The following is a 21,616-nucleotide window of genomic DNA, read 5'->3' on the forward strand; positions in this document are numbered from 1 at the left end:
GGTCGTGTATGGTCTTGTTAGGCCATCCAAGACACTGTAGATAGTAGTTCCAATGAAAATCACTGGAAAATGCACTGGTGCTGAATGTTTCAGAGTAACTTCCACTGAAACTGCATGCAGTTAATTTCATTGGATTGCTGATTCTGAATTTCAGCTGATCACCCTCGATTCAGCACCATCCTTTCAGTAGAAAATTTACTGAATTGGATTCAGCTCCGCATGGGTCGGGGCCCGTGTTTTAACTGGTACCCTGGCATACCCATGCCTTCCTAATATGGTAATTTGTTTGGCGTTCAGTGTCAACTTGGAATCGAGACTTTGATGAGATTACCATATGAAACTTATGTATACATGAAGCTAATCACTATCCAATGTATCCGAACCGTCTCCGATCTGATCGTTGCCACCAGGTGCTAACCACCGGTCGATGATAAAGGTTTCACCTCGTGTCTGTACTCGGCCAACAACTGCCTTGATGTTTCGTGTGTCCGTGACTACTGGTGCAACAGACTCTTTGTATCCAACTGGGGATATTGACGCATCTGTTCCATCCGTCTTGCATGGTGTTATAAGTGCAAGGATGAGTGTCGTGTTGCGTAGGAACCTGTAAACTTTGTGTTCACCAAGCTCACAAACTAAAATTTTATCCAGCTGGCCGTAACCGATCACATCAACAGGTTGTGACCCCCCCGCGTCAGAATATGAGACTTCAAACTACATCAAAAAATAAATAATGTCAGCTGCAGCCACACTCAAGGTGAAAATACTCACTCGAACGAATGAATTGTCGCGATACTTTGCATTGCTCACACCCCTCAGAGCATATTTAGTCCTGATCGAATCACCACCACTGATTATCCTCATTTTCCCCCACAGATGCATCACAAATGGCAAGTGCACTGCAAGATCATTGCACCGTCCTCCAAGAACCTGGGAGAGATACACTCTGATTCGTTTGTGGGTGTCTTCATCAGGTGCATAGCTTGAACAACACGGTGTTCGCAAGACAAGTTCAGGATCTGGTCCATAAGCCTGCTATTAAGTGTTGCATTAAACTCACGACTTCCATGACTTACAGTTTTCGAATGATTGTTCATTCTCTAATTCTTGTTGTCCACGGCGTGGATTGAGGTCTTTGAGCTCATCTTGGAGGTCAAACTTGCTACTGAGTTGGCTAAGGTATGCAGTGTATAAAACAACACAGGAAAGACCACTCCACGGGTGCCGTTTCGAACGGAGACCAGTTTTGAGGTGCAGGCAATACCGCTCAACATAGAATGTCCAGTGGACCCAAGCAGGTCCACACATGCACAGGTCTTTTGCGACATGCAGACATCCATGAATTGGGAGTGTGCAAACTGCTAACCTATCTTCCTTGAATTGATAGTAATAGCTGTTGGCATCGAGTGAGAATATTTTAAATGGAAATTGATTTAGTTACCGCTCGAACTCTCTAACCCACTCCGCAAACCCTCGCTCAAGATTATTGATCTCTTGTGTGGTGATTTCGAGCTTGACAGATGTCTTCATCAAGGAGATGAGTTTGCACATGTAGATGTAGTATTTGACCTGTGGAAAGCGATTTCGGAGCATGATGGGTGCAATATGAATGAACCAGAAGCTCCAAGCTTCGGTTGTAAAGGTTGATCTATCAACAGCAATATTACCTAGAACCCGCACAAAAGCAGTAGGTATTTCCTTCACCGCCTCCACTGTTTCAGCGCCAATTTCTTCCCAGACATGTGGTGCAAGTTCATAATCCTCGCTGCCAACATCCAACATCTTGTAATGCCCCATCCACAGGTCAACGAGTTGTGGGATAATATTCTCGAGGAACAGGTGCATCCATTCCCAAGGAGCACAATTTGCATAATCAATCGAATTGACACGACGGAGTGATGGCTCCCCCTTTATTCCATGTTCTTTTGCAAGGTGCTCTCTCTGGCGCTTTGTTACCGTAGCATCCAACTCCTCCAGGACACCAACAAAACCCTCATGTGTGCGTAAAGGGAGGTCAAGGGGATTATATGATTGGCAGGTCTGATTTTCTCGTCGAGGTGTTGTGAGAGGTGTATAATAGTTTGTCCCTCGTGCACTGATCTTGTGAACACCTTTCATCTCGCAAGATCTGCACGGAGAATATCCATTGTGTCCTTTGATATTCAAAAGTTTCTCGATGGCAATGATATCCCCGTTCTTGAAAATGTTATAGGCATAGAGGTAAAAGTTGGTTTTATCAGATGCATCAAAGGTTCGAATACCATCGGCAAGTTCAGCAAGCTCGTTGTCGAGAGGGCAGATAAATGATGCAAGATCTTTGGGCTGATGAGGACCAGGGATGACACCAACACACCGAACATTTTCGAGGTGTGTTTGGACGAGAGGAGGAAGGTTGAGATTCATTAGGAGGAGTGGTGTTGCAGATGGACCACTTTGACGACGATTAAAAAGCAGAAAACCGTCCACTGACAGCGAGAACGCTATGTCATGCTTTCCGGAGAAGAATTTGTGTTGCCATTTGACGTCATCAACCATAACATCGGTCTGACATAGCGTGCGATACCACTCTGAGTCAAAGACATCTCGAATGATGCCAGGCTCTCCGACATAGTTCTGCCGATATGAAAGCAGTTGTATCATATCTGGACTCTGGAAAAATGCCTGAAGACGGGGAATGAGGGGGAGATATGAAAAATGTTGCCATGCACGTCCACCGGCATCATAGCATGATTCATTGCAAAAAGGACATTGGATATGATGGGAATAGTCGTCGGTATATGCAATACACGAGTTAATACAGCAATCATAGTTGATCAGTTGAATACCTGATAATGTGGCAAGGCGGCACAGAATGACCCATTCAGAGTCTATTGTCATTTTGTGCCGAAAAGACTGCCACATGCGATCAAATACACGATGAGGAATGTTCCCGACCAGCTTCAGCTGGAATGCACGGATGTTGTTGCGATCCTCGTCAGTGAGTATATCATTACCTAGGTTACATTAGAATTAGCATTCGTATTTGAATATAAATACATACAGAGCTCATGCGTCTCTTTGGCCTTCATCGGACCTCGCCAATCCTCTAGCTCAAGAATCATGGTGTTGAGAGTCATGATGGTATGGTGGTCCACGTCATCCTCATTGAAATCATACAAATCATGAGCCTCCAATGTAGCAGACCCGTCAGAAGAGGTACCATCTAAACTAGACTCGGATGACTCGTCAGCACGATGGGAGGAGTGTGATGCTGCATCCTGGATGATCATGGAAGAAAGCTGTGAATCATCCTCAGCATCTGAGTCTGAGCTACCGAAATCAGAGCATAGTGCTTCATTGGGGTCTGCAGAGGCGTAGTGTTTCTCCCTGCGAGAGCGAGACAAGAACTTATAGCAAGAAGGTGCATGGCGGCAGCGTTTTTTGGCCTCTGGAGGCATGTAGTGTCTTGTCTGTAGATAGTTTGCCACTGGCGATAGCAGAAGTCAACATTTGTTCTGATTGTCAAAGTGCGTGGTCAATGTGAATGTTGAAACATTGACAAACAAGGGTCAATGCACTCTTCTATTAGTTATAGTACATCAATGGTGATTCTGCACACAAGGACCCCACTAGTACATGAAGTGTTCAAAAAGCTAGAGCTGACCATCAAAGACACTGACTACGTAGCTATGATTAGTCTGAGTGATGGCGACCGAGTTCACTTGTAGGCAAAATAAGTGTACAATTAAAAATAATGGGACATTGGACGTACAGATGTGTTGTAGTGATCAAAGGTGTTGCCTCCAATGCAGGAGTGAATCCACCTGTCAAAGTCAGTAGAGATGGATGCGTCCTGAAGAACTTCCTGTTCTATGACGAGCGTGGTTTGCTCATTCAATAGCACGTCCATTGCATAGAAGCATGTGTGGACATGTATTGTGACTGGGCACGGTTTGGGGAGGGTTAGTCTCCTGAAACTTAATGCTGCCGCCATACAACAGATGTCCGCAGCCAGTGGATGGAGCGCACTTGTACTCGACAAATGCACCATGTACATCAGTGGAAAGGCACTGCGAAGCGGCCTTGTCGAATTAAGCCTGAAGAACAGGTTCAAGAGACATAGCGCAAATACCACAGACATTGAGAATTGACTGGAGAACAAATCAGAATGTTACTCATAACAACAGCAAAGATGAAACTCACCTCGTAGTACACCCTCGCAACCTCCTCATGAGCCCTCTTATTGTGCACCTCGCACTCGGCCATCAAACCCATCTGCAGACCCATAACACCAACAAAACAGGCCCAATAGCCAGCTGTTGATCATGCTTGCGTCTGAGCCGCCTGCGGAGACTAGGACGATGAGAGTCGGTGATACAGAGAGGTTGTTGACGAGTGTGAGATGCCAGAAGAGAGAACTTCGGCTGCATGCATGTTGCAATTTGGCCTGGGTCAAGTGTGTTAGCGTGATGAGTAAATATAACTAAAAAAAATCGGTGATGGATGAGGGAACGAGAGCGTGATACTCCACCATTTGGCTTGGGGCAAAATGGGCCATACCAGCCTCATGGTAAGGAGGGGAGGTAAAGGAGCCAATACTAGATTGAGGCTTACCGATTCAACGAGATCCCACTGAGGGGAGTCATGCGTGGTGCTCGTATCGGCAGTCTGGAATGAGCAGGATCCCTGGTACTAACTGAGGTAAACCAGTTCTGCCTTTTATGCTTTTCACCCCCTGGCACACCAAAGGGAGTTACACGACAAGGTGGGCAGAGCTCTGAGAACACACAGCAGTCACTTTGATGCCCAGGGACCTAGATGCACAAGTTAACGGCGGACTAACACCTCAACACCTGCGGCTCTGATTTTCTTCAGGTCCCGGAAGGCTCAGGATCGTGCATCCTTTATAGCTCGTCCAGCCACACTGCAGATGCCGTGTTTAGCCATGGTGTGAAAGAATAACGACTATCAAGCCAGTAAATAGATGACCTGTATCTGTCAAAGCGCCAACCTACAGCACATTCAACACAGATCAGCGAGTCCAAGAAGATGCGAAACAAAAATTGATCAGATTCATGATGACAAACAAATTCTCACGTGCCTTGAGTGTCTGGTAGTGACGACAACCCTTCATTATTTGATGTGAGCTGCCTTCAATTTGTATCCTCATCACGGAACATGAGCTTGCTTCATGCAGATCCCAGTTATAAACACGATGCTAGCGCGAAACTCTGAGTGGGACAAGGCCCTCCAAGACTCAGTCAAGGTCAGATACTCTGCATATCATGCCACTGTTGGTGCTGACTCTGATTCTTGATGCAGTCCATTGCTATCCAGCCCTCATTATTGGGCTACATTTCCAAGGCCATCGCACTCCGTGCCAACGAGCAGCTCTGGGACGTGACAGAAGCATTTGATCTTGCGTTCGTATTTTCGAATCGTGATCCAATCACCGTCGATCTTTTACTGTTGATCAAGGTACTCCCATCGCTATCTCAGAGTCTGTCTGTCATACTAATACTTTGATGTCATCTTGTCCAGGCTGTTGTACTTTTCAATGCCGGTCGCCACGATGAGGCGATGAGGCGAGTCCAAGACCTCACCACCGCTTGTCATCACTTGGATACACTTCCGTGCAGTGTTATCAACGTGAGCTTTGCGTCATACCTCACGAGTTTTCTCATTTTCGAACACACTCCTCAGTCATATCTACGTGTGCAGCTTGCAATAATTGCTTTTGATGACAGGCGGTACAGCGAAGCCGCCGATCAACTGAACGATGTCATGCCTAGTATAACCGACATGTCCTCTTATCGAATGCCCTTTGAACCTACATTGAAGGTATTCACAGTGGTACGTCACTGTGAAGCCCACAGGACAATTTTAATGATTTGTGCTGTACAGCTCTTCAGCTGGGACTTGGATTCACTATGGCAAAGTATCAACCAAAGGCGGTGCGATGCACTCCTTTGCGCCGATCAAGTGATCGAAGCGGTCGAATCTCACCAATACACTATGTGCATGACTGACGAGGATGTGAAGGACAGCTACCTCGCATGGTTCACTGGTGGGTGCTTTGGGCCTTGAACGAACATCAACATTTACTCTGAGGATGTTTAGCTTTCAAGGAAACCTGTACTGCACGCTGTCTCACAAAAGGAGATGAGGCTGTTACTGCAAGCAATTACGAGGTGGCTATCAAACTATATTCAGCAGAAATCGGGCTTGACTCCTCGTGCAAGTCCCTGTTTGCACAATGCAGCAAGGCAAATTTGGAACGAAACCTGTGAGCAGCTCTGGGACGCGACAGAAGCATTTGATCTCACATTCGTATTTTCAAATCGCGAGCCAATCACCGTCGGTCTTTTACTATTTATCAAGGTACTCTTGTCGCTAAATATGACCTTTCTGATAAGGAAAATCTACTGAGTCCATTCCTCAAGCGCACTGAATGTGAATGTGCGATAGCTCCTGGAACTCTTCGGTCAACGAAACATTCAAGCACCGGCAACCTCTTGCATGTCATAGCAGCTGCGAACAATGCGAAGCAGGGGAAGCAACCTCACGCCGCAGATCATGGCACTCAGCCAGCGCTTGCATGTGCTCGCAAGGCGAGTGAAGAGGCGCGGAAGGCATTGTCACAGTCGTGACGTGTGGTGTGCTATTGATTTATTTTATTTTATTGCATCGTTATTTACGATATGACATACGATAGCCTTGGTTTCTGCGGCGGGCATGCGAAGATGACCCACTGTCAATAGTAGTTCTTTGTATACGATATCATCTGTAAGCCGATCCCCCAATCTTACCTTCTGTTACTAACTGAGCCCTCCTGAAGATTTCAATGATGCACAGCATCAAGCTACCAGGTACGCCAGTACAATTGCTGGACTGCAGGTTCTTCGTATCATTAATGAGCCCATGTAGTGCGACGGTACAGACCAGCACTCTTGCAGGTGGGCAGCCTGCCTGGACCATAGCTTGCACTGCTCCTTTACACAGATGTACTTGTAATTAAAATGTTGACGATTCGATCGCGGGAAAAATGTCACGTGATACATAATATTCGCAATACGATCTCTGATCAAGTCAACCCTCTCTCTCCCAATACCACCATCAAACATGCCTGCAACACAGAAGAAATCCAAAAGGACGCGCCTCCAGTTTTCTGGCCGAGCAAATGACCCAACTGCAGCAGGAGATCAGCTCATTACAGCATGAGATAAGTGTGAGTTTTGTGTGCTACCTTACGACGCGTGTTTGCAGGAAAGCAAAAGAAGCCTCATCGCGGGACGGACTCACTGCCCAAGCCCAAACGATTGATCCCTAAGCTGCCTGGGGCTCCTGGTAAGCGCAATGGATACTCAGTGCAATATGCAATGGGTCTAGGGACCGATAAGTGACAGTACAATGCCCTAATGGTGACTATATGCTGATTATATGCGCACAGAAATGTGTCCAAGTGAGCCTGGCTGACATTCTAACTTAAGGCGTCTACAAGACATTTATGTAGAACATATCTGAACCTTGATAAGACACGCCGTGGACAGGACGACAATGATATTTCCATTGTTGTAGCGAAGGTGAGTCGCATATAAGATTTGACATAACTTAATAGACTGACTCTGTATAGGTACAGAAAAAACACCTGATTCTACTTAAGTTCGCAAATGCATGGCCAATCCATGCCTGGATCCAGCAATACCTCCACAACCATAACAACGACCGAAAAAATCGACTGTGTAATGTAACTGTCATAAGTATTTCCGTAGTCGACCCCTTTCATGAATGCACTGACTGTACCTGTGCAGTCCCAGGATTGTGACAGCAGGGAGGACACAGACGACAATGAATGGGATGAAGACGACAATGAACAGGATGAAGATGACAATGAACAGGACGAGGACGACAATGAACAGGACGAGGACAATAATGAATGGGACGCGGACGCGGACGATGATGCAGATGAGGACACCAATGTGGATGCAGACAATGACAATGATGCGGACGAGGACACGGATCAGGACCAGGACCAGGACCAGGACGAACAGGACCAGGACGAACAGGACCAGGACCAGGACAAAGACCACGAGGATGAGGACGGGGATGAAGACCAGGATGAAGATGGGGATGAAACCCTGACTAATGATGGTGTTCAGGATGAGGGCACAGCCAACAGGGAGGCCAGCAACCAGGAAGGCCACGAGCAGGTGGCGATCAACCCAGCCAACAAGCATGTTCCTCCCCGCTTACTCAACCTATCGAGGAAGCGAAAGATGGTCATGTCATCAGATGAAGAAACCGAACCTATTCAACCCCCACCTCAGAAGAAGCAGGCGACCATACCCACTGCTGACGAGGACCTCCCAACCATCTGTCCGAGTGATGGGTGCAACGACATTGTGCCCTCACATCCTTCGGGAATGGTCCTTGTGAAGTACAAAGCATATCGACACTGCTTGCAGATGCCAGGTGGCGAATTCACACGCCAGACACTCAAGCTCGAGTTGGAGCTCTGCGCTGCCATCCAGAGCGACCTGCGGCGCGAAAGGTACATTCAAAGTGCTTACGATAACAGATGGCTATCCGAGATCAATTACTTCACCATACATCACTCTGTTTTGAAGCTCGAACCTGATCTCCGTCGACTGATCTTTGATAAAGCCACGAAGGAAGACTGCTTTGTTTACCAGACTCTTCTTACCGATCTACTCGAACAGGGCTACGGAGTTGAGCTTGACAGACGACTGGCTTTTCTTGCACACCTGAAGATATTTGATGTCGGACGCCCAATTTTCAACAAGGCACGGCCTGGATAGTGAGTCCTGACGCACTCTTGTGACATTATGCTAATGATCCATAGCTATGGTCCGAAAGGCAGTGCAGTCCTTCACGCAACCATCAACCAGCTATTTGACCCACAGGAAGGAATACCTACTGATGCCTTCGCCCCACTATCATATGAACAATATACGTATTTCATCCTCATCTCCTACATAGCCAGCCAACTCATTGCAGACGATCGGAGGTTTGTTGATGATCAGCCGTGCACACTTCAGCAAGCATTCAAACTCATGGTGGCCAGCACGGATGCTGGTGACGCACTCCAGGGCATCGACGAGGAAGGGAAGGATGAGCGATTTGATGACATCCTTATGAAGATTATGTTGAAACAGGTGACGGAGTTGGACTATCTGCCAGCAGTGTTGCAGCCAACAGCCCTGGCGCCTCAGCAGGAGAAAGGACGAAAAAAGGTCTGTCTCATCATTTTCTTACTTTAGCGAGTCTTCAATTTGTACTAGGCGAACAGGAAGGGTACAGTCACAGCTGATTCTGCCCGCCGGCGAAGTACCCGCCTGGTGAGTCGATGTGCATTACATAATTGGTCCGATACTCACAGCATGGTCAAGACTTTGTCCCAGCGTTAACAGAATTTGTGGTGTCACTCTGCTGTGCTTGTGCTCTCGAACCTCGCCGGCGTCCCCGTTTCTATACTAGTTGCAATTAATAGAGCTTCGCTTTAAGTTCATTAACTAATGTAATTCAGTGCTTTGTTCTATTACCTTGGTGTGAATGTCAGAACATAATTACAGCACATTTTCAGCACATTTTCAGAGTACAGTTTCAGAGTACAGTTTCAGAGTATCATTCCAGAGTATCATTTCAGAGCATGCATTCAGAGTACGGATTCAGAGTATGGATTCAGACCATCATTTCAGAGTTTGCTTTCAGAGTAAAATTTCACTGCAATATCAGCTGAAATTTCAGAGTAAAAAACGGCAATATCAGCACCTCGATTTCAGTACCTAATGCTATGAATTTCATGAAGTTATCATCTGATTTCACCCACTGAATTTCATTGGATCTACTATCCACAGTGAAGACCTCGTCAGGTTTGGGCACTTTTGCTGATGTAAAAAGGTTTACTACGTATACCCTGAAAGGCGCTAACGTCATCACATTGTTTGTTCAATAGTCAAATTTCTCGCTACCAATGCTCACTGGCAGGTGACCATGCAGATCCTACTGTACATTCAAAGTTCATTCTTGACCACCTCCGCTCGCTGTCTTGAGACTCAGTCTGGTGTACGCACATAATTCGGCCCTCGCTAAAAGTATTGGAGGGAGTGCTCTTGGTATTCTGGTTCACTAGCTGTTAGTGCGCAAACGCAAAATGAATATCGCATCTGATGGGACCTCCGAATCAGATCCCCTCCTACAGGAAGATTAAACACGAACTGACCTTCAGGTAAGTAGCTCAATTCCATCCTTTATGCAGTACATAGACTCATCGAAGTGGGTAACCAGATAGACCACACTCCCAGCGCACCACTCTGTTCCATCTGCGCCCAACTGGATTTCCACCAGATTCTCCTCGACGATATCCCACGGAACAAATCAATCCCCCTGGGCGGGCGGCGAGAGGAGCTTGCCAGAATTTATGAGAATGGTGGATGTAGTGTCGATGGCCGTGGTTCCTGCTCCTCCTGCGTGTCGTTATGTCGCCCTCAGCTACCTGTGGGGAGGCATTGGCGCGGAGCATTGGACGATGAAGGATAATATAGCAGAGCGCTTCATACCTGGCGGGTTGAACATAGCACACTTCCCTGAAACCATCACAGATTCCATTCAACTCGTTCGACAACTTGGCAAACGTTACATGTGGATCGACACTCTATGCATCATTCAAGATGATCTAGAGGACAAGATCCATCAGAAACACGCTATGGATTTGATCTATGGCGGGTCATATTTCACGATATATGCTGCTGGTGGTACGTCCGCTCGAGATCCTCTCCCAGGATTTCGTCCACGAACTAGAACGCCACAGCAGCACATCGCGGTCATTCAAGGACTTCATCTCGCCGTGCCTTTACCAGGACCTATCGAGGCGCTCACTCTATCCGTGTGGAACACGCGTGGCTGGACCTATCAAGAGCTCATGCTCTCCCGCCGAAGAATATACTTCACTGGGCAGCAAGTCTATTTTGAATGCAGACGAGATATCTTCTGCGAAGACGTCGTCGCTGAAAGCAGGCGCCTCGCGTCGTCCACCCAACCTTTACGGTATAAAGGTGCAGGAAACTTCACCTACCTTCAGAAACCCATGCGGGTGCTCTTCGATCAGTACATCGCGAGTTATATGTCTGCCATCGGGCTGTATACACGGCGTAACCTTACCGTGGAGTCAGATATCGTCGATGCTATCACTGCAATAACAAATGCCTTGACAAAAAGTTTTGAGCTTGGTGGGGGCAACCCCGCCAGAGCTTTTAACTTTGTAATGACGTTGACAGACCTCGAGTACGTCCTTGTCTGGCAACATGATCCACGCACGCCTCGTGTTCGTCGTTCGATTACTGGTGAAGACAGTTCACCCTGGCCTTCTTGGGCGTGGGCTGGATGGCGTGGCGCTGTTCACTACCCGGGGGAAGCTCTGTATGCCCACTTCGACAGTCATTCTGACCGACCGAGAGTGACGGAGACGGTTATCGACCCTTGGTACATCGTGGAGCATAATGGTGATACAGTGCAGCTTGATGTTGCGTTCACCGGGCATTTGTGCGTCCCAGGCCACAGGCATCGATGAACCCATATTCTTCTCCGAAAGGGATCTTGGAAGCATCACAGCTGAGGTTGGATCGTCATCGACGGCTGGAGCCAGGCACCCTCATATTCCGCACTACTTCCAGTCGCTTTAGTATCGTACGGGGACACGGTGGAGAAGACGTAAAGTCGAGTGAACGTTTCTACAACGATCTTTTCAATATCCTCTCCAACACTTCGACCTGGGTTGGCAGCGTCATACTGTCATTAGATCCTGCCCCGCCGGCTTCCCTTGAGTTCATTGTCCTTTCCCGTACTACTGCGGGCCCTGGCGTGTATGACGAAGAATGTCTTGGAAGGTTCTACTCTGGATGCATGTTATATGTGATGGCGGTGAGCGAGAGTGAGGGTTTGATGGAGCGCGTTGGGTTGGGTGTTATTCATGAGTCTCCGTGGATTGCTTCGGGTGCAAAGGAGAAGGTGGTGTTTCTTCGATGATAGTCACGTTATCTCGGTTTTATTGAAAAAAAAAGACATTTATTTTGTAAAGCGAAGACCTTTCAAGCAGTCGGTACGAATGAGATTAGGGAGATTACTAGTATCCCAAGTCGACCATGGAGCCAAGCCGGGTCTGTTTAAACGCATCATTGAGATTATTGAATGATGCAAGCTTCAGCAACGTGAAAATACCCCGGGGTAAAAGTAGTGTTGTGGGCAGAACCACTAGGTAGCACTAGTAGATAATACTAGAGTTCTGCCGTGCCAGAATCGCAAGGCAGAACTTTTTGTCCGTTATAAGAATCCATTAGTCAACACTAATGATGCAACATTCCAAATTTCTAATCTCCTTCCTCATCGCTATGGTGACCAGCTGGCAGCCAGGCAAGCCGTCGATAAGTGGGCTGCGGTGAGGGAAATTCAGTGAATCACGTGAATGTGGTTTACTGCATGCGTACGAGGATGGGGAGCTGGATATTTGGAACACCAAATTCGAGGTGTTACACACAATTGTGCAACGTGCTAATGGGGCTGCAAAATGCCACCTTGTGCTTGATCCGACGAGTCCTGGCGATATGATGGTCGCTATCACTATTGTTAATGATATCCATCCTTCTCCACCTTCTCAGGTGGAGCGTAGGACCAAACTGCTCAATTAGACTGCTATGGAGATCACGGAGGATCTAACGTGGCTGAACGCTTCGTCGTGATGCATCAGGTAGTAAGTCACCTATAATGGACTTGTAAGTTCGCTGATTGGGAAAGAAAGTCTTCTTGGCGCCAGCTGCAGCACGGAATTGAAAGGATAGGCGTCTTCCAACAAAGCTCCTCCACACTCGCTTGAGGCTGTTGTTGTCGTATTTGAATACAGCAGGTAGTAAGACCCTGTCGCAGGTTTGTACAACATATACACGATTTACAAAGTAGTTGGTTGGCTGATTAACCACTCTCAGTCTACCTACATCCACAAACTCAAAATGCTTTCGTGCCTTGGTTGACTATGAGAGCTAATCTCACCGCCGACACTTGACTATGCGTCCCGGTCAATGATCCAGAGGGCAATGGCAGTCGTGCTATCCAAAAGTTCTTCCATGTATGATTTATCGTACACGTCGCAGAACTACCAATCGTCCGGTCAGTTGCATGCCAATTCCGCGAATTGACTCACATCAAGATGGAGGTGCAATTCAGAGCGCAAGGTCCATATGTGCGTCATTCTGCAGGGCACGATGAACGGGATACGCTTATAAAATGAATGGGTCAACGCACGGACGATAAAAATCTGTCAATCTATGCCCGATCCTCATGTCCGAAATTTGCACCATTGGGTTCTGAGCTCCTATGGGCCAATTGAGAGGGAGGCTATCCTCGACCTTTTTGAGGTTGGTGATTGCGAGTGCATTTGGATTGTCTTGGAAATATTGACCGGATCCGATGTGAGGAAGATGCTTGTTAGACAGCCGGATCGAGTATTGCTCCTTGATCTTCGCCATGACCGCAAGTAATTGTGCTTTTGGACTTGCCTCCCAAGGCACGTCGCTCGCATAGACAACCATGGGGAAAGCGCACAAGAATGAGACATGATGCGAACGTGCGTCGTGGGGTGGAACTAGAAATCGTTGGTACGCTATACTGATGACCTCTCATCAAATTGCGTGATCACAGCGTCGAGTCTACTTACATTGTGAAGTCCAGTATAACATTTGCCTTGTTTTCACGAAGAAGTTCCGAGTGATGGGCCCTCAGAACAGTAAGTACTTGAGCTGCTTCAAAAAGCTGGGTGACAGTGAAGTCTGTCAACGCCAGTGCATCGAGAATTTCCTTGAACGTTTTTGCATCCAATATTCTATGGAGGCGCGCAGATGCCCCTCTTACAAGAACTTGATCTCGTTGTGGTATCAGACCTTTCAAGTGCTTTAGGGGTGTGAGTACTTGTGCTGGGGATGGGAGACAGCGAGAGCCATTCACCTGTTGATGTTCCATCGCCTGGCGTGCCGCAGTGTGTAGGGCCTCTACTCCAGCCTCCAAACCATCCCTTGGCCCTCCAGTGGCAGTGACAGGACCGACCGGAAGGTTTCTCCACTCTTGGCCCAATCAAGGGAGTCAAGGGACGGATGAGCGTCATTCGTAATGAAGTCAAAAATACGATAGAGAGCATTGTATATGATGAAGGCGTCCGCGAGATAATGAGCAGTGTGGAAAAAAATCGAGTGTAATCCACTGGGGCGTAGAACAAGGTGGCAACCGAAATGTTGCTTGATGATAAGCTCATCGCCATTTGTGTAAGGCAGCCGGACCTGATTCATGGAAAAGACAAAATCGTAGTCGGACATTGTTGTTCTGTGCACCGTGAGGCTTGCTTCCGCCCATTTCTTTGCATCTTCAAGTGTGCAAACGGGTTCATACGACCATGACCTCGCCATTGGAACGGTCGGATCTGGACCGTGTTTATCAACGGTCGCTGCTAGAAGCGGGGAAGAAAATCTAGGATCTAATCATCAGTACTGTCAAAAGTAACTGTATTAAAAGTACCTCATAAAACATAACGCGTTGTGGATAGAAGTCACTAGCTGGGACTGAGGGATGATGCATGTGAAAGACACTCCCATGCAAAATTCATTTGAACTTTACGATGTCAGGCAGGTTTGTTCCCAAGTCGTGTGTTTTGCGCCTGCTCACCCATCCAAGAGTTCAGACAAATCATGGTGCAACAACTCTGACCCATACAGAGGCCTGTGAAGACCAAGGTCAATTGGTGGAAACCGTGGAAAATGTGTAAAAGACCTCGTATAGAGTCCAGCATGGAGGGTCCATGGTTTCTCTTCTGCTGTGAGAGACATAGTGGCAGACAGGGAGGGGACGGCAAGGCTGTCAGCTGTAGTTCTCGCTGTCCATATAAAAGCCCCATCGGTAACTTAATTCCATCCAGCTACCATCTTGGACGTAAATGAGAAATGGTACCGTCTGTTGCACTGCCAATCAGTTTGTATCAATGCGGTCTAGTGATGTGTAGGCCGCGCCTCAGGCGCCTCATGCTCTCGGGCCAACCCCCCACTAGGCCAGGCAAAGTCAGGTCTACACTCCCTGTTTGCAAGGGGCCAGCCGCAAGGCCCCTGAATGGGGTTGCGACCATGGATAAGTCTGCTACGAGCCCACGATGTTCAAGGAAGCGAGGTGGAATACAGAATTGGCAGATCGATGGGAACGACGATGGACGAACAATGTGGTGAGATAAGGTTTAATAAAAACGATTCTGATGCAGATAGGCTGACAGATCTCGATAGCTCCATTATTTTCAGGACTCGGCGAGAGGGTGATTTGATGCTGATGAGAGAGATATACAGGTAGACTGGAGAGTCAAAGCATACAGTGGGAATACGTATTGAATCTCTACGAGCAAGCGGCGGGAGGTCAAAGCACTCGTGAAAGAGGTGCTAGCAACGAAAAGATCAATGATGTCCGGGCGTGAAGGTGGACTCCTGTGAATTTTCTTGGAGATCGGTCAATTTCTGCATTCTCTGAATGAGATAGACAAACAGGTCCTGACTTCTCCTCCACACAACTCCATAAGCGGTTAGTTGTGAGTCACCTAGATCAGGTCCAAGGCGGCTATCGGTATTGTAACTGCTCACCGTTATCCGTCTCCATCATCGCCATAGCCCTGATACTCCGTCGCGACGAGTATTCATCACTTTGTTTTGCCAAGTTTTCCCTGCTGATCGTGTTGAGATACCCACAAACCGCGTGTGGATTTCGGAGGTGAGTGGGGTGAGTGAAGTGAGAACAGATAGTGCGATACAGTAAGACCCAAGGTGAAGTGCATAGCCTGCGGCGCTACCAGCTCTTCAGGCATACACGTGGAAATCAGAAATTGCAGACAATATGTCCATAAGAGAGTTATTTCAGTATGCATGTATGAATAATCTAATCACCTACACAGGTAAGTAAGACCCTAATGCCAATGCAGATCGCGTACTGAGCGCTTGATTGAAAGGCTTCCGTGCATCTTCAACAACGCTCTCGTAGGTGATGGTGATGTCGTCAGGGACCGCAAGTGCAAAGCAGGAACCTGTCTCGATAATGAGGCTATATGAAATGCCAGGCAATGGAAATGCAAAGAAGATTGTCGACATCTTCCCGAGGCACCAACAAAGCCCGCAGTGCTATAGGAAACATAGAGCATCATACAGGTCATCTGGCAGAATGCGGAGATCCTGGGACGTCGGAGAATGGCATTGCATGTTCAAGACAATGAGATCTTTTTTGCGGCTGGTGAACCCGGAATTCTTAGTCTCCCGTAGTCAGACCCATCGAAGGAAGATAGACATTACTTCGTATTGAAGAATTATTTTTACACACCAAAGACTATAAGCAAATGTTGACCAAATGGCATGCAGCCTGAAACGAAGGTAGCGGTTGGTAAGCAGGCCTATGTAGCAATGACAAAATTCACCCCCCTCCGGACCTGGGTTTGTCTAAATTTAGATCACCTCAAAAATAGACTTGGTATGGATATACTCCGCATTCTACATGTGCTTGGTCTGCCGCAGATAAACAACGATGTTACGTTGGACAGATGCAAGTAAATAATGGCACACCTGGAGCTCCCATTCGGGATTGACGAAGATGTTGGGTTGAATGAGATAGTACTGGCCCAAGTCGAAGTTCGAAGTACGGTACAGGGATTGTAGGAAATTTCTAGCGAGCCTCCGAAGTCAATTTAAGACATTTTAAGGGTACTTTTCACACTGGTACCATTTTAAGTCACACTAATGATGTACAATAATATTTCAAGGCACTTACAATGCCTTGTACAATCATTCAAAGGTGGTGGTGTGTGACAAGCCTAACATTTCATTTTAAGGGAATGAAATGATCACATAAGCATTGTAAAGCCTGACAAGGTTAGCCCGAGTAATTTCAAGAGTTTTTGTGTGTCTCAATGCCCTTGCAAGACTAACATCCAGAATTTCAAAATAATAATAATGATACTGATATTGGGTGACTTCCCGCAGGCTAAATAATCCAGATTATCATATACCGGAGTGCGAAAACAAATTTCAAATAGAGCATGTAAAATACTCTGTAGGAAATAGTCAACCGGAGGCTAAAGGATAATCTGGAATATCTACTGAAGTGTTACCATACTTGCCATGGATGACATGACAATTCAATTAGCATTCCAGGCTCTGGAGAACGAGGCAGGGTTAGAACAAGATGAGGATGAAGAAGCTGCACTGGCAGTTGCCACCACTGTCCTGGTCAGAGTTGAGCTAGCACACCAAGATCGTATCGATGAACGAAAGCCACGATGGCTATACCTTTGCTGTCCACAACTCCTTCCCAACCCATGAAAGGACACCCCATGGCAGGCCCTATTTGCTACCCAAAACAACCGAGCACTCATCACAACAATGGGCTTTGATGTTGAGACATTTGCCTTCATCCTCACTTCAGGCTTTGCAGAGCAGTGGTATAACACACCAATTCCCTGTGATGATGTCAGTACCCATGCTGATCCTTATGTTGAGCTGCCTGATGTCTTGATGCCAGAGGGGCCCTGGGCCTTGTCTTGCACTACCTTAACTCTACCATGCACCAGATAAGTTTGCAACAGATCTTTGCCATCATCCCATCGACTGTAACACACTACCTTTCATTTTCGCTATGCATACTTCTCCTCACTCTCCAAGGCATGCCAGATGCCCAGATCCGTTGGCTACGTGGAGCCGAGTTTGAGGAATGTAGTAGTCTTGTTGTGGCTCGCCATCCACGACTTATTGGTGCCTTTGGTAGCATTGATGGGCTCAAGCTTCCCATCCAGATATCCAATGACAATGATATTGAGAATGTGACCTTCAATGGTTGGTTATCAGAGCATTTTATAAGCTCCATCCTCACATTTTCAGCTGAAGGTGAGTTGAATTACTGTATGAATGATGGAGACTAATGACTTATATTTCAGGTGTAATTATTGCTCCCTGGACTAATGCTCCAGGGAGCTGGCATGATTCTCATGTGGCAAAGCAAATATACACTGTCCTTCAAGACCGCACACCTGATGGCTACTATATTGTGGCAGACACTGCATTCCCTCGTGGGAGCAATGTCATCGAAGGCTGCATCCGTGCACCCCTCAAACAGGGTCAAACCCTGTGAGGGACAGCAGCTGAGATTGAGGAGCACATGGCCTTCAATCGTGAATTGCTGTCATATTGGCAAACTGCAGAATGGGGCATGTGAGGCCTCCAAGGAGCTTTTGGCAGGCTGCAAGTGCCACTTGATATCTCCAACAAAGAATTCCGTGGTGATCTTATTGAATCATGTGTTCGCCTACATAATCTATGAGCAATACAGGTGGGAATCAACCAGATATGCACTGTCTACATGCAGCAGTGGCAGGCTATGGACAAAGATGTTGAGGTTTGGCGTGATTTTGAGAACATGCTCTTTTCAGAGCAAAGGCAGAAGGATTGTGTTATGAGATTCCATTGTAACATTAGAGTACCAGTAAAGTAGTACTCGCACAAAGATGAGAGGTTCAACAAACCTCTGGTGTACCCGCATGGTCCACTACACTAGTATGCCAATCATCCATTGCTTTTTCCTTGCCCTTTTCAACACGGCTTTCAGCCATACATTGTGAAGCCACATGGTGTTGCACATTCAAGCGCTCTCTGGCCTCCAATTCACATGATGGCCCTCCAATGGGTGTGACATCATCATGACTTGGAAAGGGTTCAAACTCCTCATCTGATACCCACTGGAGTGATTGCCCTCCGTCTGGGAACCACTCTGACACCATGGACTTCTTTCTGGGCAGGACAGGAGAGGGTAGTTTTTGGTGATGGCCACCTCCAGTAGACATTTGCAACATCTCCACATGCATCTCTGCCTTGTCGCAGGCCCGTTCAGTATAATAAAGCTTGTCACGTACATCAAAGAGTTGGTTACAAAGATTTTCGGTGGTTTGCTGCAAGTCACGTAGCTGCTGAGCCTGTGTCATAAGTTGAGTATTCGCAAGAGTCCGACTTGCTCGCTCTTCATCATGAGCTCGTTGTGCACTTGGATCAAATGCACCCAATAGACGAGTCAGTAGCTCTGACACAGCAGCACCCCATGCATTGCGACGGGGAATAGGAGCATCTGTGCGAGTGGCCTTCACAACTGCTATGTGCTGTGGCTCATCTGGACCAGATGAGTCCATCTGACTGCCATCATCATTGTTGTCAAACTCCTTGTCATTGAGATCACGTGTGCCTGCTCGTTCATTGATGAGCGAATCAATGTGGTGTGCCCGCATGACATCAGGGGGGCAGACTCCATCCCCAGTGGGTTTGGTAGTCTTGACGAGCTGAGAGCAGGTTAGATATGACACCCCCTGAGATGAGAAGTCAAAGCTTACCTGTTTGAATTTGGTTTCAATCGAATTGACTTTGCGATCAGGATGGCCATGGGTCTTAGACCACTCAGCAAATCTGGTATGTACCACAAGCCAGCCTTGCTGGTCAAGTGGAAGTTCATCTTTGACAAAGTTTAGGAGGGCTTTGACATCAGCGGAGGTATAATTATTGGACCCGGAAGGGCACCCGCGTTTGTTGGCCTTGGCATCATCATCATCCTCAGCAACCTCACAAGTCCATTTCATCTTGCCTTTGCCCTTCAATGTTTGCACCTTGCGATGAGCACCTGCAGTTTTAGGTACCGCAGCATGCCCCAGTGCCTCCGTGATGGTCACTGGATCTGTGAGGTCTTGATCACCATTGTCGGGCAATGGTCGGAGAGCTGGATCCACGACTGCCTCATGCAGGGAGATGCATGAACCGCTTGGCATGGGAGGAATGGAAGCATGGTGGGTTGTAGCTGGAGTGAGAGACATGAGACCACGGAGACCTTAATAGCCAATGGGATCAGGCCTCAAGGTCTGCGATGAGAGCACAACAGTTTGCTACAGCATTAGTCTCAACATCACAACAGTGAATAGAAATGATGCACTTGTGCAATACCCGGGTGTGGCTGCCAAGTGCCAAGGTAGTCATAAGCATATGCATTGCCTGCATCATCATAGTGCAAGCCATGATCAAATCTTGGAGGTGGAATGTCAGACATTGACGGAGGTAAAAAGAATGAATACTGACCTCATGCCAATCAGAATACAGACTTTATATGCCAGTGTACCATCACCTGGCAAAAAAAACCAAACAGGACACTCGTAGCCATACATTGCAGTCAAATCGGCAGGAATGTGCAGGTTGCAGCCTAACGTGAAGGTGCGCACATGGATGTTAGGGTTGGTGAAAAGTAATTTCTTGAGGAGAGTAAAGGATTGGATGACAGTTGTCCAACAGTCCAACATGAAGGCACCCATGCAGATTTTAGGGTTGGTGAAAACAAACTTCTTGAAGATACTTGAGGATTGGATGCTTGTCGTCCAATGTACATCAACTCAGATCATTACAGGAACAGTGCTGCCATGCTGGTGCCACCCAGGTAGCAAAGGCGAAGAGTATGGGCCTGGGTCGTTGGCATGGCGGGCCATACTGTGGCATCTGAAACAAAGGGAAGCCTGAAAGGTGATTAGCATGAGGGGTGGTCACTGACTCACTACAAAGCTTCTAGTGGAATGACGGCAGGAGTGAGTCTCAGTATGAAGCCACAGCTTGAGGCCAGAGGGCCTTTACCATGCAGTGCTGGACAATTCTGAGTGGCCGACAGCGCATTTGTCTAGCTTATGTCAGTGGATATTGCAGGTGTGAGTAGTCCTAAAATGGTAATTGTGATTTATTCTGCATTGCTAAAATATGTAAGGGGGGGGGGGGGGTACCCCCCCCCCCCCCCCCCCTACAGATTTAAGGTTTATTTGAGGGTAGAAAGCCTAGTTGAATTTCAAACAATGTCCGGCTTTGTGGCACACCTTCCTAAAGCGTGCAATTATAATCTATTCCACTTTATCCTGGATTATTTGAGCCTGCAGGAAGTCACCCATTGATATTGATACATGTAGTACATAGTATCAAAAATACAATTATTTTAAAAATTGGAGGGGGGGGGAACATTCAATGTATGAATATTAAGGGGAACACAGATGATATCATCTTGGAGTGAGAGGAGGGAGTGCAGAAGGGGGGGTAACAGACAACGCACCAGAACCTGGTTGACTTGTGGCAGGTGGGAGTGCTGTGTGGGGGGAGACAGAGGATGCGCCAGAACTTGGTTGACTTGCAGCAGATGGGAGTGCCTGTTGGGAGGTGACAGAGGATGCACCAGAACTCGATTGACTTGTGGTGGGAGTGCTGTGTAAGGGGAGGCAGGATGTGGGTTGACTTGTGGCAGATGGGAGGGTGTGGGGGAGCAAGCATTTTTGACGATGGCAAAGCAGATCAAGGATAAGTGAGCAAGATTTATTGCCATAACATTCATGTGGCTCACCTGACTTGATTTAAGGATGGGATCAACCTCAACACCCGCAGGTGGTGCCAAATCGTCAACAGTTACTCCAGGGCAATCTGTTTGGCAACAGCAGTCAGGCTCGTGCTGCTAAAGGTGGGTTGTAATTTGCTTGGGGTGGGGCAACAGAGGACGTGCTGTTACA

At 47.4% G+C, this 21,616-nt stretch overlaps 10 protein-coding genes across 10 annotated transcripts; 3 read left to right on the forward strand and 7 right to left on the reverse strand.

Annotated features, from left to right (window-relative positions):
- Positions 1-357: 357 nt before the first annotated feature.
- On the reverse strand, positions 358-1,020 carry EDB91DRAFT_1059392 (uncharacterized protein; the record flags this gene model as incomplete). The annotated part of the gene is made up of 2 exons (XM_041314239.1): positions 358-714; positions 778-1,020. Coding segments are annotated over 2 exons (600 nt in total), but the record flags the coding sequence as incomplete, so codon positions are not given.
- Positions 1,021-1,167: 147 nt separating this feature from the next.
- On the reverse strand, positions 1,168-1,332 carry EDB91DRAFT_1009728 (uncharacterized protein; the record flags this gene model as incomplete). The annotated part of the gene is made up of 1 exon (XM_041312395.1): positions 1,168-1,332. A coding segment is annotated over one exon (165 nt), but the record flags the coding sequence as incomplete, so codon positions are not given.
- Positions 1,333-2,442: 1,110 nt separating this feature from the next.
- Positions 2,443-2,982, reverse strand: EDB91DRAFT_1009217 (uncharacterized protein; the record flags this gene model as incomplete). The annotated part of the gene is made up of 1 exon (XM_041312384.1): positions 2,443-2,982. A coding segment is annotated over one exon (540 nt), but the record flags the coding sequence as incomplete, so codon positions are not given.
- An 11-nt stretch (positions 2,983-2,993) lies between these two features.
- EDB91DRAFT_1059419 (uncharacterized protein) lies at positions 2,994-3,437 on the reverse strand (the record flags this gene model as incomplete). Its single annotated transcript, XM_041314243.1, has 1 exon — positions 2,994-3,437. The coding sequence occupies one exon, from the start codon at positions 3,435-3,437 to the stop codon at positions 2,994-2,996; it is 444 nt and encodes a 147-aa protein (XP_041173040.1).
- A 4,104-nt stretch (positions 3,438-7,541) lies between these two features.
- On the forward strand, positions 7,542-9,514 carry EDB91DRAFT_782230 (uncharacterized protein). Its single transcript, XM_041328379.1, has 4 exons — positions 7,542-8,797; positions 8,843-9,233; positions 9,282-9,338; positions 9,390-9,514. Exons 1-4 carry the CDS (start codon positions 7,764-7,766, stop codon positions 9,405-9,407), a joined length of 1,500 nt encoding a protein of 499 aa, XP_041173041.1. The 5' UTR covers positions 7,542-7,763; the 3' UTR covers positions 9,408-9,514.
- Positions 9,515-9,954: 440 nt separating this feature from the next.
- On the forward strand, positions 9,955-11,541 carry EDB91DRAFT_1227563 (heterokaryon incompatibility protein-domain-containing protein; the record flags this gene model as incomplete). The annotated part of the gene is made up of 3 exons (XM_041321006.1): positions 9,955-10,134; positions 10,188-10,228; positions 10,277-11,541. A coding segment is annotated over exon 3 (1,119 nt), but the record flags the coding sequence as incomplete, so codon positions are not given.
- EDB91DRAFT_1156722 (uncharacterized protein) lies at positions 11,414-12,045 on the forward strand. Its single transcript, XM_041319648.1, has one exon. The coding sequence runs from the start codon at positions 11,566-11,568 to the stop codon at positions 12,022-12,024; it is 459 nt and encodes a 152-aa protein (XP_041173043.1). The 5' UTR covers positions 11,414-11,565; the 3' UTR covers positions 12,025-12,045.
- Positions 12,046-13,054: 1,009 nt separating this feature from the next.
- Positions 13,055-14,115, reverse strand: EDB91DRAFT_1059431 (uncharacterized protein; the record flags this gene model as incomplete). Its single annotated transcript, XM_041314245.1, has 5 exons — positions 13,055-13,144; positions 13,193-13,241; positions 13,294-13,656; positions 13,706-13,938; positions 13,993-14,115. Coding segments are annotated over 5 exons (858 nt in total), but the record flags the coding sequence as incomplete, so codon positions are not given.
- Positions 14,116-15,483: 1,368 nt separating this feature from the next.
- EDB91DRAFT_782372 (uncharacterized protein) lies at positions 15,484-16,286 on the reverse strand. Its single transcript, XM_041328380.1, has 2 exons — positions 16,001-16,286; positions 15,484-15,948 (listed from the first exon to the last, which is right to left on the reverse strand). Exons 1-2 carry the CDS (start codon positions 16,155-16,157, stop codon positions 15,713-15,715), a joined length of 393 nt encoding a protein of 130 aa, XP_041173045.1. The 5' UTR covers positions 16,158-16,286; the 3' UTR covers positions 15,484-15,712.
- A 2,489-nt stretch (positions 16,287-18,775) lies between these two features.
- On the reverse strand, positions 18,776-19,801 carry EDB91DRAFT_1008508 (uncharacterized protein; the record flags this gene model as incomplete). The annotated part of the gene is made up of 2 exons (XM_041312364.1): positions 18,776-19,378; positions 19,430-19,801. Coding segments are annotated over 2 exons (975 nt in total), but the record flags the coding sequence as incomplete, so codon positions are not given.
- Positions 19,802-21,616: the final 1,815 nt, after the last annotated feature.

The sequence above is a fragment of the Suillus paluster genome, assembly GCF_016628075.1.
Source record: "Suillus paluster strain FC165 chromosome Unknown EDB91scaffold_70, whole genome shotgun sequence".
NCBI classification, from domain to species: domain Eukaryota; kingdom Fungi; phylum Basidiomycota; class Agaricomycetes; order Boletales; family Suillaceae; genus Suillus; species Suillus paluster.